Raw genomic sequence first — 16,532 nt, forward strand, 5'->3', positions numbered from 1 at the left:
TACTACAACAACGCCTATTTCCCATATGGCACAATTTTAAATTCATTCGGATACTTTCACCATCCCAATATACAAATAAAGCACCAATTAATATAACGGGATAAAACTTTACACGAATAGTACCTCTGAAGTGTGCCACCTTATGATCAAAAATTGTCCAAATCGAACCAAAACTGTTCAAGCCCCTAGATACCGAATATGTGAACCGCAGGGCCTAGGTAGACTTTTACCGATAATATCGGTCAATGTGTAAGATATATAATTGAAATTCAGAAAGAAAAATATGTAATGTTAAGATTTTCGAACTTCCGGGTGACTTTATGCCGTATATTTCGGATAATATGTCAGTTATCTCAACAAAAATAAGAGAGCGTGGTTTTCTAATAACAGTGTATGTTTGTGCTTAAGATGGATAAAATTGGGTGAAAACTTGACCTAGCCCCTATACAACTAATATCAGAATTTTCGAATATCCGGCTGACTTTACTCCCTATAGATTGGTAATGGTATGTGAGGTACCTTAATGAAACCTAGAGAGCATTTTATTAGTACGGGGTATTGGCAAAAAAAATACTAATTCGGGTCAATGATTTCCGGCTTTCCCCCTGACTTTAAATTAAAGGTTTCAGGTTGGTCAAAATGTAATATTTTAATGAAATTAAATGGACAAGTTCTCTTTAAAATTACGTGATTTAGCACGGAATTATATTGGAATTCGTCTAGACCTTGTTATAAACTTCATATCACTTACATATATAATGAACTCCGATCCTCTGGTTGGTGTTTGCCACATCAACTCAATATACATATTAAATTTTGCCTCTTCGATCGGGTTAATATAACTACAATGTATATCTTATTTGATAGTGTTTTGAATATAATTTTGCCTGACGCGAACCAATAGCAAAAAATTAAGTCTAAGTTAATGATCTTCAATATATGGTAAGTCAAGAAGATATCAAGTTTGATTGTCATTTATTGACGATATAACTGATAACGATAATGACTGCTAAATTCTTTCGCAACATTCTTTAATATATAAAGTTTTGCAAGAGTATACACTGTCCGGTTACTTGATTGAACTCATATACGTATATAATTTATATACATATAAATATATCAAAATATTACCCTGCAAGTCAGGTATCAGTTAAGTCACCGGTTAATTGTCCAATAGCGCTACCAGAGATTTCCGTTAAAGTTTTTATAAGTTTCTTATGGCCGATTCATATACAACTTTCTTTGTACAGCTTGACAGTTCATACTTTAACAGCAAAGCGAAGAAAGCCAAGGGAATGTCAAAAAACGCTTTGCTTTCCGTGCTTCTCGCCAATAAAAATTGCGACTGATGCATGTTCTATGTTAGCTCAATTGACAATTCTAACAGAAAGTCTTGTGTACGTGTGATCGTTCATTCTTTTCTTACTCAGTTAGTTTCTTTCAATGTTTAAACTTTCGGTAGCCGTGTCTTGTTGGGTACAAATTGTTTCGATTACTGTTTTTCTCATATTTCGCAAACAAGGGAGAACCCTGGTTCAATCGCATTTCACAAAGTTTTTCTAAGCAATCTGGCATGATTGCCTTACTTTGCGCCGGGGAGTGAAGTACGAGTAGAAAAATATAAACAAAATGAAACTATTTATTGATTACTTGATTACTTTTGCAAAAAAGAGCATTATTGTTAATGAATTCTACAAAATATAGGTAATTAATGTTTGTGTGTATGTTTATTTATTTTTTTTAATGCTGCTTGGAAATTTCGTGTGGACGAAAAAATCTTGACAATTGGTTGTCGCTGGCCAATTTTCTAAATGTAAATTCCATGGCAGACTATTTTTCGCAGTCGCAAAACGAGTCAGATTCTGAAAAAGATACGAATTCAGCTCTCTGTTGTTGCGAATATATAAATCACCAAAATAAGCGTTATCACATTATTGCATGCTGCTGCAATTGTGAAGATTTTGACAAGGTATTTACTGAGTGAGTATATCAAAAGCATTTGTTTTAAAATTGTTATATTTAATGTCGTTGTTAATTATAGTTGTTTTACCTGTCGACGCATCGATCGATCTCGTCAACGCAATATGTTGTTAACTTTTCAGGACCGTTTACGGATACCTTGGCATGGTGGGGCAAAACAAGTCACATTAGATACTCTTGCGCCCGTATTTATTATACCGCTATTAATAAGTATAGCGGCCATAAATGCATACACTTGCATTGTAATATTCTTAGCATGTTCTGCTATTATGTGTTACGCGTACAATTATATTCACCGTAATGCAGGACATACTAATTTCTTTAGTATTTGGACTGTTTCGTCTTTAATTTATTTAATATTGTTATTTGAGTTTACTGTCCCGCTATTGGAAGTACTACCCGAGGAAAATTTGGCTTTAGCGGTGCTCTCAATAATATCCATGCTTTGTTTTTGGCAAGCACGTAAACGAGCCGTCTTAAATAGAGTCATACAACCTGTCACTGGCGGTAGCGAGCTGCCTGATATTGCAGAAACAACCGTTAATGAGGAGAATGAAGCAGAGCAAACAACGTTATTGATTGAGCAAGATATGGATGATGTACAATCGTTGGATGGTGTCAACAGTAATCAGGCAAATCTCTGCGCGACTTGTCGCAAGTGTGTGCCAGCAAGAACTGCACACTGTCCTGTTTGCAGAGCTTGTATTAAACGGCTTGATCACCACAGTTACTGGCTAAATTGTTGTATAGGCGAAAGTAATCATCGCATCTATATTGTTGGCATGATATTTGGAATTTTAGCTTTGATAGTGGGCGCTGATTTGACACTAACGGCGGTGTGCCATCCATTTTTAGCCGCTAACATTGCAGGCATGCAAATTTTGCTACCAGACGATTGTACTGAAATTTTCGACATGTATGAGTAAGTAGAATGCTTTGAACCTGAAAAAGAATGTCATTCATTAACAAAATTTACTTATAGATTGGCCGTAGCCTTTGTTATTGCTATTTATGCTTTAATTATATCACAATATATGATGGTGATGCTTGTGCAACAGGTTTATATGATCTCACGTGGAATAACAGTGTATGAATGGAAGAGCGGATTGCGGGGAAATAACAAAACACTGAAATACAATTGGAAGAGTTTTGTTCTCTAAAAGGTAAAATGTGTAAAGAAAAAAACCAAATATAAATTTGGCATTAGCACAAATTCAACATAAAAACTCAGCAAGTGCATCATATACTAAATAAACCAAAGAGAATTTTGCTTCATATAAATTGCATCAAAAATAATAATTATTCCTTTTATGATAATAAAGTATATTTGGCTAATTCGTCATCCTACTGCAACTACTACAACAACATCAATTCTTTCTAGTGCGCCATTAATTTTGTGCTCTCTAAAAAAGCTTTCAAGTCATTCGAGTTGTGTATAATCAAAGAGATTAACTAACTTATTAGATTGTAGTAGTAATATTAAATAAAATTCAACTCTGAAAAAAGGTATTTTATTTATAAACGATATTCTGATAGCTGCTTTGATTATGGATTATCTCTATTTGGTGTATAATCTGGCAACAGCTCCCATATTTTCATGCGCCAACGTTGACGACGCTCCTCCGTCTCTCTTTCCAACTGTAATACTTGCGGCAAACGTTGCCAACAATCCAAAACTTTCCACTTCAAATGCCTGTAAGCAAATAAATAGTTTTTTAATAACTTCAACAAATATATATTGATATTTATTCCTACCATTCGTGGTGGGATGTAGCCTGTATCATTTTTGCTGCTGCAATAGCGCTCATTCGTGCGCTGTATTGTGCCCATAACTTGAATGTGACTTCGGTACGCTTCAAATCACACCAATCGACGGCCACATTAAATTTACTACGCTCTTGCTGCACATACAATTGCCATGCACATAATGTTTTTCGTTTTAATATTCTATCATATAAATCATCAGCTAATAATTGTTTTTCATTGCGAATTTTTATATAATAGTCGCGCCAGTTTAGGAAGAATGTGCGTTTGAAAATTTGTCGTCTAAAATGCTCACACTTCCGCCTATTTTCACGTTTACGTATTATCAGCCGTTTGAATCCTTCCATACCAATGCGGCGTAGCAGTAGCCGTCGATAAAACTCATCAGCTTTATGCTTCGCCTCAAGCGCTCGTTGATGCTCACGTTCCTTAAGTACTTTAGCCATTTTCTCTTGGCGACGTTTTTCTTTTAAAGCTTCAATACGCATTCGCTTAGCCTCTTCATCTTCGAGACGCTAAAAATTTGATGAAGAATTTCATTACTAACCCTTATTAATGCTACCGAACCAAGTTCATACTATTAGGTATAAGAAAGTTTTCAATAAAATTTAGGAAACAATCAACTTATATTTGTTACTAATAACTTGGAAACCTAAACATTGAAATTAGCTTCGGTCTAAACTCTTATCAACATCTTATGTTTTTATACCCTGAAAAGAGTATATTAAGTTTATCACGAAGAAGAACACCCAGAAGCATCGGAGAGATGCATGATGAGCTTAGTTGATTGAGCCTATCTGTTTGGAATTAAGTAAACTAGTTCCTCAGTTTTTGAGATATTCTTTTCTCCCCAAGAAGCTATTCATTTATCTGAACCGCCGAAATCAAATATAAATAATCAAATCAATATACAAACTGAACGCTCAAAAACAAGTTCTTATATGACGAGATATCTTCACGGAATTTGATGAATGAAACTAAGTAATAGAAGCAGAAGCTGAGCCAAACATCCAGCGAAAGATGTAAAATAATATAAAAGTGCATGATATATCTAATATTCTGCTTGCTAATTTAAAGTAGTATAATTTAAAGAAAAAAATGTCAATTTATACAAAATTAGAATAAACCTTTGCTTCTTCAGCAGCCATCTTTTGCGCCTCCTTCTCGGCCTCTTGTTGCAAACGTCTTTGACGAGCTTTTTCGTGTCGAATGTTTCTTTCCAAAGCGCGTTCCTCCATTTTCAGTAAAAATTTAGGCATAAATAATGCTTTGCCCTGTAAACTGGTCATATTTTCGTCTGTTTTATCACGCAGATTACCAATGAGCTGTAGACATTTGGCTTTTGCTTTAAACTTCGGATCACCATGGCGTATGATGGTCTTCAGCTCATTTTTTAAGTCTTGTCTGGCCTCCTTTGCCTCATCTGACAGTTTATGTAACTTTAATTCCATAATTATGCGTTCCTGACGCTCAAGCTTAAGCCTTTGTAGATCAATAATGTCCTGTTGTATCTTTATTCTGAAAGAAAGTGATATGGTAGTTTACAAATTTCCTCACTTAAGTTTTTAATTATAATATAACTCATTTTAAACTTACTTGTTTTGATATTTTTTTGTTGTTTGCGTTGAAACTACTGGCGTTTTTTGAGTTTGCTCACGTGCTTGCCCTGTATTACACTGGCGAGCATAGCGGGTTAAACGTAATTTCTCTTTTCGTATTTTGTCCAAGAACATATTGATTTTATGTACGCGATCACTTTTACTGGACACATCTTCTCGTTCTATCTTCTCAATAGTTATGAAATGTATCCATTTTAAGAAATACCTTCTCAACAACGTAGTGTTTGTGTTTGCTCGTGGCCGAAAAAGTTGTTGAATAATCAAGTTTTGTTCATGGTTGGAAATGCTTTCGTCTTCTAACTCTTCCGAAGTTGTAATTGCGGAATCCACTTCTTTCGGTTTTGATAGTTTTGTTGTTTTTGTTGATAGTTTTGTAATCACAAGTGGTTCCAATGTGTTTTCTTCATACCGAGATGTTAATGTATCTTTAAAATTAATTTCAACTTCAATGGGTTCTGCGGCATTCTTGGTTTCCATGTTAGATTCGTTTTCGTGGGTTAGCTTTTCTTCTGCCTCCATTTGGAGCTCGAAAAGTGCTTCCTCCGCTAAATCCGAAACAACTGAATCTATACCATCACTGGTATTTGAACAAATGGAATTCTCCCGATTAAAGTTCTTTATATTTACTGTTTCAACAAAACGCACACAACGTTCCCTACAGGAAGCTTTAGCATTTAACTCCATATTCGCACTATTGGGACACTTGCATCTTCCTTTCAAAAATTCTTGATCTTTTTCTACACATTTATTTTCAGAGATAGTGTCAGGCGTACTAAGTTCCGGCTCATTGCCAATTTTTATATTACTCGACCCAATTTCCTCAAATATCTTTTCTGAATATTTATTTAAATTAACCGTTTCTGTATACTCAACATTCGCATTATCGATGATGGTATTTTTTAACAAATGATCATCCTCACTTCCAGCGCTTGTTACATCTGCTGCTAATTCAGCTTTGAAAATATTTTCTGTAACCACTTCCGTAGTGCCTTTGATATTCTCATTCTCATGAGGTTCCTCAAGTTCTTTGTTATTTTTTATTAGCCTAGCAGCTTCACATACTTCATCAACTTTTTGCAATGCCTCCAAAGGAGCAGCGTAAAAGTTTTTAATATGCTCTGCAGTTCTTACCAAACTCTGGCTTAAATATTTGTTGTCCATATCATATATTTTATTGTCAACATTTTGTGATATTTTCATTCGAAGTGTGTTCCTTTTGTGATTTTTCTGTAGTTGCTGTCGAAATTTGTTTAGTTCATTCATTATGTAGCGTTCCTCAACAACCAAATTATGATTTACACAAGCATCAATTGTTCGTAGTCCACCCACTGTAGCTAAAGGTAATTTTCGTGGTATTTTTCGAAACTGTTTTGTAAAAATTATATATGTCAAATAAAAAGATGTATTTTTTTATTACATACACTTATTTTAACTTCCATTACCATTTCGTGTCGTATATCCATAACAAGTACAGGATTAAGCACTTTGTTTGGGGCGCTTTTCCCACATAATACGGATTCATCGTTCTGGTTGATATAGTCCTTCTCAATAAAATTTCTTACAATATCAGTTTTTAGTGAATATGAGATTTTACTCGTGTTTCGCTTTCGTATTCGATCCCATCGGGTAAGCTTTTGGCTACTTTTTTCCTTGATTGTTTGTTTCATTGTAAATATAGAGATATTTTATTGTATATTAATGTATTTTTTCTTTCGTACTAATTGAAAATTTGTGAAAATTATGCGATATTCTACAAATTGAAACAAACAAGTTTGTTGGTTTCCAAGGTAACCAAATGAGTTCCACTTGGAAAAAGCACTGATATATAAAATCGGCTTTATACAGCAAAACAAATTGAAACCAGTTGTAAATAATTGACTTTACTACATTGTTGTTGTTACAGTAATAAAAAGGCCAATCATCTAAATCGTTTATAAAAGAATCGGGTCTAAGCAATCAAACTTATTTCCAGCCAAGCGCTATCAACTCGTCAACACTCCTTACAATTTGTGTAATGTTTTATGCCACCACAAAAAAAAACAGCCTGTTCTATAAACTACCAGCTCTTAAAAACATCTACATATTTATTGCGTTAAGTAATTTTATTTATTTACCATATTCTTCGTTTCTTTTTTGTATTTAAAAAAAAATCACACAAGCCAACATTTAATCTTAAATAAATAAATGCAATCTTTGTGTTTATTATTTTAATGATTTGAAAATCTTTTTTATTTAAAAGCAGCAACTCTAAAATCGACACTTTCAGTTCGCATTATAGTATAAATAACAAAATTAACTTCTAGCGTAGTTCCATATATGTTTCACAGCAATTTTCTAAGCAGCAGGGTCTTTTTTGCCTTTTCCTTTTTTGGCAGCAGCGGCAGCTGCTTCAATATCAATTGGCGCTGGCTTTACGAATGGAATTTCGTCACGATATTTTTCTGGCATATATTTTTTCAGTGGCTCTGGCACCTTTACGCCAGTCTCCGTTTGATGAGTCTCGAGGATAGCACATATAACACGGGTTGTGGCGCACATCGTGGCATTTAGCATATGCACGTAATCCACAGATGCATTCATTTTCTTAGTTTGACCATAACGTACAAGTAGTCGTCGTGCTTGATAGTCAAGGCAGTTCGAGCAAGAAACAAGTTCTCGGAATGCGCCGCTACCACCAAACCAAGCTTCCAAATCTAGTTTTTTTGAAGCAGCATGATTTAGCGCACCAGACACAATATTAACAATGCGATATGGAATATTTAAAGACTGGCAGAATTTTTCAGCGTTATCAATCATTTCGTCCATCATCTCCCACGATTTATTATCATGTGGAGAGGTAAGTACGAATTGTTCAACTTTCTCAAACTGATGAACACGGAAGATACCGCGTGTGTCGCGACCATGAGAACCTACTTCTTGACGGAAACAGGTTGACAAACCAGCATATTTTATAGGCAGAGAAGCTTCCGGCAGCCATTCGTCGCGATGATATGCGGCAATTGGTTGTTCTGATGTTGCAATAAGATATTTTTCATCCGTAGCAACTTCATCGCCGCGTTCGCTGCTTTTGCCAACAACTTTGTATAGTTCTTCATCGAATTGCGAAAGTTGTGCTACTTCCTGCATAATTTCTTTGCGCATAAAGAAGGGTGTATACAAAGGTGTAAAACCACGGTTACTCAACATATGTAGTGAATGTTGAATGAGCGCTTGTTCTAAAAATACTGCAGGGCCAGTCAAGAAGTACCCACGTCCTCCTGACACTACTGCACCCTTTTCAGCATTCATGCCGTCTATCATTACAATAAGATCGACGTGAGAGTACTTCGCTCGGCGTTCACAGTCTCCAAATGTCCGTTCAACACGATTTTCTTCCTCGTCATTGGATACTGGCACTGTCTCATGCAAATGATTTCCAACTTCACGTAGTGCAGTATTTCGGCGCTGCTCGGCTTGTTGCAGACACCTTTCATTTTCTGACATTGCCTCATCGATTAGTACGCGAACCTTCTTTATCTGATTCACTGTTAGCTGACGCAATATGTCTGAAGTTACTTCAGTCAAATTGGCCTTGACATTTTCAGGAACTTCTTCACCGGCATCACCTTGGGGTTCTTTTTTCTTCATTTTTTCTCCAATTTCTTTGCTGCATAAATTTTTCGCCTTGTTTAGATTGTCGGCACGGTGTCTGCGTTGTCGCCATTCTGTGTCTTGCTCAATAACTGTCTCTACCAAAGCCAAATCCTTGAAACGCTTCTTCTGATTCTCTCTGATAGCGTCTGGATTTCCGCCTTTATCACTACGGAACAAATCTAAATCCAAAACCATCTTTATTTAAATATATTTTATACAAACGTGAATCACAACGTGGCGACTAACTTTACAGCCGAATTTGCTTATTTTTAAGATGATACAAACAGTGCTGCCACTTAATATACTTAATATACAAATTACTAATTGCGCGTATCCACTATTTGTAGAAAAATATAAGTGGCCATATTGTTTTTATTACCAGCAATTTGCAGCTATGAAGTTGATTAAAGAAATACATACTATACATACATACATACATACACATCTACATACATATCTACATCAATGCAAACAACTCTTATGAATTAGTAAGGGCTTAAAGTACTGTTGTTATTGTTGTTGTTGTTGTAGCGGCAGAATTCTCGGGCTTAAAGTGCTTTCAAACTTACTTCAAAATAACTAAAGGAAATATTCACAAATATGTCCACGCCAATAATTCAAATAACTGCAGAACAAGTTCGTGAGGTACTTAACTGGAGATTGGTGTGCGCAGCTGTAGAGGAAGCTATGAAGTCGGTTTCGTATTCACAACAAGATCAGAGTCCCGATCACGACAGCCCGCAAACGAGTCAACCACCTCGTAGCATGACAATTTGTGGTGCTAAAACCAATATTTTATTAACCATGCCAGCATATGTAGGCAATTATAGGTTAACTTCAAGTTCTAATAATGATTCCATTTTAAAATCCAGTACAATAGCTTGTAAAATGGTGACATCATTTGGAAAAAATCCTAAACGCGCAAGTCCACTACCAAGAATTATGGCAAATATTCTTATCTTCAATACGGAAACAGGAAAATTAGATTGCATCATTGATGGCACAGATATTACTGCTTGGCGCACCGCAGCCGCTTCTTTAGTGGCCACGAAGCACTTATATTTTCCTCGCTATCCTGAAGGCATTGTACGACCAATCACAGTGGCAATAATAGGTACTGGAGTTCAAGGTGAAAGTCATGCACTTGGAATGTGCTCCTTTTTCACAGTTAGTGATATTTATCTGTGGAATCGCACTAATATCAAAGCCGAGTCATTGGGGAAAAAACTGAAATCTGAAATAGCAAACGTAAGAGTTCATGTCTGCTCAACCGCATCGGAAGCAGTTGCTGATGCCGATGTCGTTTGCGTGGGCACATATTCTTCCACACCTTTATTTACACATGCCATGTTAAAGAAGAGTCATGTTCATATTAATAGTAAGCTGCACATAGTATATATATGCATACAATCGAAAATAGTACATTTGTCCATATATATGTACATACATATCTTTTCTCAAATAGATGCAGATCATAAAACCTGCTTTTGATTTTGTGTTAGTAATTGAGAAAATATTAATATTTAAAATTAAATAAAATCAAGAATTTAGTTTAGTCGTAGGACATTTGCAATCAAATATATTAAATACTTGTACCAATATTGCAGCGGTTGGCGCTGGTCAAGTGCATTTTGGCGAAGTTGGTCCAGATATTTACGAGAACGGCAAAGTATATATTGATTCCTGGGAAAACGCGAAAAAAGAGTTGAATGGATTAAAAGCTGAAATTATCGGAGAAGTAGGAGAAGTTATCAATACAGAAAAATATCCAATGAATGATAAAATAACAATATTTCAATCGATGGGTAGGTGCAAAATAATAATTGTGAAGCCAAATAATATTTGATTCAATTCTAGGTATGGCTGCTGAAGATGCAACGGTGGCCCAGTCAATTTTAAACGAAGTTCTGTCTAAGAAATAATAGGAATCATTCGCCCAATTTTCCGAGATAGTTTAATGAAAAAATAATATAAATCATCGAAAGGACTAGTTAAACTCAATAATAACTATTAGTTATTACTAGTTAAAATCAAAATAAACAAATAAAATTTGTTACGTTGTAAATTTTATTTATTGTAATTCAGGATTTTTCTGCTTCTAGCTTGTCTTTTTAATACAAGCATTTTATTAATTATCTGCTGTTTTTAGTGGCAAAGATTTTTCCAACAGAAATCAACCACCGTTCACCAAAACTAATTTTTGGTCCAAATTCTCTACGTTGGTTAATGTTAGTAAGTTCTGACATTGATTTAGGCCCATTCATTTTTTAATCATAAACAAAACATGCATTTTTAGTGACCTTGATAATCAAAATTGCACCGTCAAGACGCCATAATTTAGAATATTGCTGACAGTAATATTGCTGCCAGACTACTTCAATTTTTGGATACCAAATCATCTTAAGTTATTAAATAAGTATTATTTTCGGAATTTGTTATAGATATTAAAAATTTAACTAAGTTTTACGATGCTTATTAAAAAATTTAGATATGAAAAATAACATATGTATACGTTGGTATTGCAGTAATTGTGTTTTGGTGACGCGGCAACCCTAGCTGTTGCACATTTGGAAATTGAAAATAAATATTCACACTGGAAGTTAAAAAATAAATAATATTACATTGAAGTGACTAACAATTATGAGTATAATTGATTTTGAAATTGAAGAAATACGTAAGCTGTGTGAAAATACAGTGCGAAATTCTACAATTATAGCTTGCATTAGTGGGGAATCACCGCTTGTGCGCGTAGATATAAACGAAAATGAGTCGTATCGCCAACTCACTGTTTGCTTGCGCTTTCCAGCCAATTATTCAGAGGAGCCAATCCTTGTTGAATTAAAAAGTCGAACATTGTCTAATAAGTTTCTAGACGGTCTTACAACACTTAGTGAAAAACATGCGCGACAACATTTGGGAAAACCGCAAGGGCTACAGGTACTAAGATTTGTGCAACAATATCTTACAGAAAACCCACTTTGTGTTTGTTTTGACGAGATACAAGATCTACGCCGCGATCTCGGCCCGGACGCAACACCAGATCAATTGAAATTGAAACAACGTGATTCGATTGTGCAACTCACTGCGAAAGGTGGCGAGTACTACTATAAAGTAAATGCATTTTTACCGAGTGATTACCCGAAACAGTCGGTGCAACTACAGAATCTTGAATCGAATTTACCATCAATTTTGATTCGTTACTTGAACGGACAATCACGAGAAATAGCTAGACAATGTGTAGAACCGCCACTTCGTTTGAATAGGAAGGAACAAATGGCCTTTCAACCAGTACCGAGCTTATATCGTGCTCTCAAATTTTGTCTGGCCGCTACATCTGACTTTCATATAGAGTTATGTCCAATTTGTGAAAAAGAGGTGTTACCAAAGAAACCAACGCAGCTGGAGATAGATGATACCAAGGACGCATATGTAGAACGTGTATACTGTGGGCATCTTTTTCATCAGGCTTGCCTTAAACATTACCTACAACAGCCACCTTTTCCTAAAGGTGGTAAATTATGCCCAGCTAAGCGACGGCACCCGCGTTCCGATGCAAAGTACTATATGGGTGGCGCCAGTAGAAATGGAAAGCAACCGATTGTCAATAAAGATAACGGTGGTATTTGCGGTATTCGGTTGGCGCACGATCGTTGGGTTGTCAACATAAAATTAGCTGAAACGCGTTGGGCGCAAAAGCAAGCGCGAGAACGTGAACTGCAGGAAGTAGTAGATTTTCTAAAATGAACTACATTCTGGTGCCTTACTGTGCATACCCAAATTATAGTATTTTGTATATGGTTTATTAATTGTTAACAGGTTTAGAAATATTTAAATTATATATAGATACTGTTCAACAATAAATTAATATATTAAAATGTACATATATGTATTGTACGTCGTGTATATTGATAAATCCGAAATGAATGGTTGTAAAAAATGATATACCAAAGTATATGTTTTCATTCGCAAAGAGCAAAATTGATAAATGGCGTCCAATATTTAATTTACGTCAAAGTAAAATTTGAATACATTCTTTTCCGACAACGAAATTAGTTAACATTCGACATTATTTAGCGTTATGTATATGTACAAATGCGTTTACGTGCGTGTACACTTATTATTGAATGAACAAGTCGATACAACGTTTAGAGCGAATGAACATGAGAATTGACTAAAAATGGATTATGATGCGCAAACCTTGCACTTAAATATAAAAAAGGAAGACACTACTACTTATCCTAATACGGTGCGATTGTGACAAAATTTGACTAGTACGATATTAAACTAACAAAAATCTACAGCTATTTGACTATAGCGTGTTGCGTAGTGCAGCTTAGAATATACGATTCCTTTAAAACTCGGTTATAAATTCTCCTTCCTCATGTCGTTTAATTGGATCTCCCTTGATTAGTGAACTAATTAAACTGAAATAAAATAAGAAAACAATGTTCATCCAAATGAAGAGCTCTATAGTAGATGATACCAACCAGTACATTGCTACGAAAAACATAACGAAGTAATATCCCAAATAAATCATGCAATTTCTGAGATGCACTTTCAAAAGTCCACGACTATGTATATCGATTGGATCGTAAACACCCAGGCTATCTCTGGGCTGTCTTTGCAATTCATAACTTAGCCATATGGCCATTGGCATATTAAGTAATAGCATTATCCAGTGTCCACCAAGCAATAGTAGTATACAAAGTAAAGCATGTATTCCGAATTTTGGTATAACCCAAAAGTTTAAACGCGAACAGCATTCTTGAGCGTTTAGATAGTCACTCTCCAGGTCCGCAAGTGTCAGTACCTGTTATATTCAATATTGTATGGTATATGAACTACAAGTACTACTCTTTGATACTCACATAGTAAATTAACAGTAAAAGTATTGATCCATACACAAGTATGGTTATTGAAAATGTTACCGTTTCCGGGAGCATAACCGTTGTAATTTTGTTTCACAAATTTAAATTTGAAATTCTACTATTATTTAAAAGGCGTTAACTTTCATTAGCGATACTAATTTGTTTACTACAAAGTTATCATTTATTTTGTTTTCATTTGTTCGTTTTGACGTTTCTAAGCGTACAAGAATATAAGAAAAAATAAAAATTACAGGGTGACAATAATGCACAAAAACTTTCAGTTTTCTTCAACAATTTGGCAGAAGTTGCAATTTTTAGCTAAATTTAAGAGAAACGGTTCCCTGCTTTCGCGCATTTTCAACGCTAATAATTAAATACAACAAAAGTGTGTTAATTAATAACCAATTAATATTAAATAATTCGATAAAAATGAAAACTGGTTTTCAAAGTAACATGCTCGGCTCCTCCAACAGTTATGTGTATAGTCATGTAGATATTTAGAAAACTTTCATACTCAATAAGTTTTTTATTTTTTTTTCAAAAAACGCCTTATAAATATACTATATAAATTATAGCTCCGACAATTCTTTAACGAAAGAATATTCGTCTGCTTATTATTATAGAGTATAGAAGCATCCGTTGCGCACTGTAGTTGTTGCTACTATTATCCACAAGTGCTTGAACACTCATTTCCTATTACATGTTGTACTGATATTCACTAATCTAGTACATTTTTAACCATACAATCTAAATGCTTAACTAATACGTGTATCGTTAACTTACTTTGTTTTATTGTTGTTCTTTATTTTCATCATGCAGATGACAGCACACTCTTTTAATTTATTCACACTCGCTGGTTTCACACAATTTTCACGCTTATTAACTTTTTATTGGTATTGGTAGTACTGGGAGTATTAGCATACATTTTTTAATTAAAATTATATGTATGTATATGTGTCTGTACATTAAGCATAAGCACCACCTGACAAGCGCTGCACTGCTATTTGCGGTTAGGTTTTTGAAATGCTGTTAGTTTGCTTTAAAATTGATTCTTAAACAGTTTTCGCACTTTCGTAGTTTATATTTTAAGAAGTATTTACAAATTTATTATAAAATCAGAAGTTCTTCTTCTAGTGTTAAAATATTATACTATTCACTCGTTGGCTGAAGTGGAACTGAAAAGGAATATTGGAAAACGGATTTAGGGCTCTATTTTCTCTTTCGAAATTTTATTTAAACCTATAATACCAGTGAGTAAACTACTTTTTTTTGTAAATTTAGAAAAATTATGTAAATAACAGTATACATACATACATATCAGATATATATTTTTTGAAAATATGTAAGTGTATTATATGTACATAAAATAAAAAAATAAATAAAATTATATACATAGATAACTTAAATTAATTTAATTTTATTTACATATGAATATAATTTTTTTTTTTGAATATACTAAGCCTCATCCATTCAGGGTATTTTTCGAAACAAAAATCATTATAATACCAATATCTTTTTCTCCAAAACCATTAATTTTATTCATTAAATTTTAAAAAAGGTATTCTATTTGCATTTCCTGTAAGTTCCATTTTTATTCCTATTGAAATACTACCAATATCACCAATGTCAATAGAATGTTCATAAGTGTAAACACTTTGCGAAACTAGCGAGTGTGACTGAATTTAAAGAAAAGAAGCAGTGCTCTCAGCAACTGCAGTAAGACTTTACAAGACAACAAAAAAAAAAAAACTAAGTTAACGACACACACATTTTAGTTAGTTAAACATTTAGATTGTAGTTATATTTAAAAATGTAGGAGGTTAGTGAATGTCGGTGTTAAATGAAGAAGAGAATGAGATACAGGCACTTCAGGACAATAACAGCAACAAACAAAAAGAGCTAAATGCTAGGATAATGATCAAAAATGCATACACCATATGTACCATATATGGAATAAAAAGCAAATTAATATTCTTTCGCGAAAGAATAACGGTGGGAACAATGATTTGAAGGTTTTCTGTCTTCAAAGGCTTCTCAGCCTTATACGCTTTAATTTTTATACCCCTGACAGGATATACGAGGTGTGTTCAAAGGAAAAGGTGAATTTTGATTTTTCGCGGCCTGGGTACATTCGATTATCGATATTTTGTTTTTGTTATAATCGGACACATATGTTTATCATGTGCTTCCATTATGAGCCAATTTCGATGAGTAGTTTGTTTTTGACAACAGAAAACATTAGTCACGTTCTTGTGTGCTCTTCGATTTTTAACTTTTGAAAAAAATGGATAATGGAGAATTTCGTGTTAACAAAGTAATAAAGTGCTCCAAGGTACATGAAATGTTGATTGTGGCATTCGGTGAGCCCACTTTATTTCATAAAAGTTTTTATAAATGGTACAAGCGCTTTACAGAGGGCCGAGAAGACGTTGATGACGATGAGCAAACTTGCGGTGCGACCACGTCAAGAAGCGAAGAAAACATCGAAACAGTAGAAAATTGTTCTTAAAAATCCTCGAATCACTATTAGAAAAGTTGCAGAGGATGTCAGCTTATGCCATTCAATTTGCTCGAATGTTTTGGACATGAGACGTGTGCCAGCGAAGTTTGTTCCGAAATTTCTAAATTTGGAGCAAAAGCAATGTCGCATTTATATCGCTCAGGAGTC

The 16,532-nt window shown here is 34.5% G+C and overlaps 5 protein-coding genes across 7 annotated transcripts; 2 read left to right on the forward strand and 3 right to left on the reverse strand.

Annotated features, from left to right (window-relative positions):
• Positions 1-1,518: 1,518 nt before the first annotated feature.
• On the forward strand, positions 1,519-11,061 carry GABPI (zinc finger DHHC-type palmitoyltransferase GABPI). Of its 3 annotated transcripts, none has more exons than XM_070106219.1 (4): positions 1,519-1,604; positions 1,830-1,980; positions 2,042-2,902; positions 2,963-3,485. In XM_070106219.1, exons 3-4 carry the CDS (start codon positions 2,085-2,087, stop codon positions 3,138-3,140), a joined length of 996 nt encoding a protein of 331 aa, XP_069962320.1. In that variant the 5' UTR covers positions 1,519-1,604; positions 1,830-1,980; positions 2,042-2,084; the 3' UTR covers positions 3,141-3,485. The 3 variants fall into 3 exon arrangements, with proteins under 3 accessions (XP_069962320.1, XP_069962319.1, XP_014100353.3); XM_070106218.1 differs by lacking the exon at positions 1,519-1,604 and adding an exon at positions 10,604-10,742 and having other exon boundaries at positions 1,611-1,980; positions 2,963-3,143; XM_014244878.3 differs by lacking the exons at positions 1,519-1,604; positions 1,830-1,980; positions 2,042-2,902; positions 2,963-3,485 and adding exons at positions 9,453-10,374; positions 10,604-10,801; positions 10,854-11,061.
• LOC106626339 (uncharacterized) lies at positions 3,470-7,447 on the reverse strand. Its single transcript, XM_036366764.2, has 5 exons — positions 6,806-7,447; positions 5,341-6,728; positions 4,872-5,262; positions 3,736-4,259; positions 3,470-3,673 (listed from the first exon to the last, which is right to left on the reverse strand). The coding sequence occupies exons 1-5, from the start codon at positions 7,028-7,030 to the stop codon at positions 3,526-3,528; spliced, it is 2,676 nt and encodes an 891-aa protein (XP_036222657.2). The 5' UTR covers positions 7,031-7,447; the 3' UTR covers positions 3,470-3,525.
• SerRS (Seryl-tRNA synthetase) lies at positions 7,556-9,287 on the reverse strand. The gene has a single exon (XM_014244877.3). It carries the CDS (start codon positions 9,189-9,191, stop codon positions 7,698-7,700), a length of 1,494 nt encoding a protein of 497 aa, XP_014100352.2. The 5' UTR covers positions 9,192-9,287; the 3' UTR covers positions 7,556-7,697.
• Positions 11,062-11,636: 575 nt separating the features above from the next.
• On the forward strand, positions 11,637-12,875 carry LOC106625071 (uncharacterized). Its single transcript, XM_036366767.2, has one exon. It carries the CDS (start codon positions 11,637-11,639, stop codon positions 12,738-12,740), a length of 1,104 nt encoding a protein of 367 aa, XP_036222660.2. The 3' UTR covers positions 12,741-12,875.
• cnir (cornichon-like protein) lies at positions 12,474-14,048 on the reverse strand. The gene is made up of 3 exons (XM_014244874.3): positions 13,865-14,048; positions 13,484-13,806; positions 12,474-13,420 (listed from the first exon to the last, which is right to left on the reverse strand). The coding sequence occupies exons 1-3, from the start codon at positions 13,937-13,939 to the stop codon at positions 13,348-13,350; spliced, it is 471 nt and encodes a 156-aa protein (XP_014100349.1). The 5' UTR covers positions 13,940-14,048; the 3' UTR covers positions 12,474-13,347.
• Between the last annotated feature and the right edge of the window lie 2,484 nt (positions 14,049-16,532).

The sequence above is a fragment of the Bactrocera oleae genome, chromosome 3 (assembly GCF_042242935.1).
Source record: "Bactrocera oleae isolate idBacOlea1 chromosome 3, idBacOlea1, whole genome shotgun sequence".
Lineage (NCBI taxonomy): Eukaryota > Metazoa > Arthropoda > Insecta > Diptera > Tephritidae > Bactrocera > Bactrocera oleae.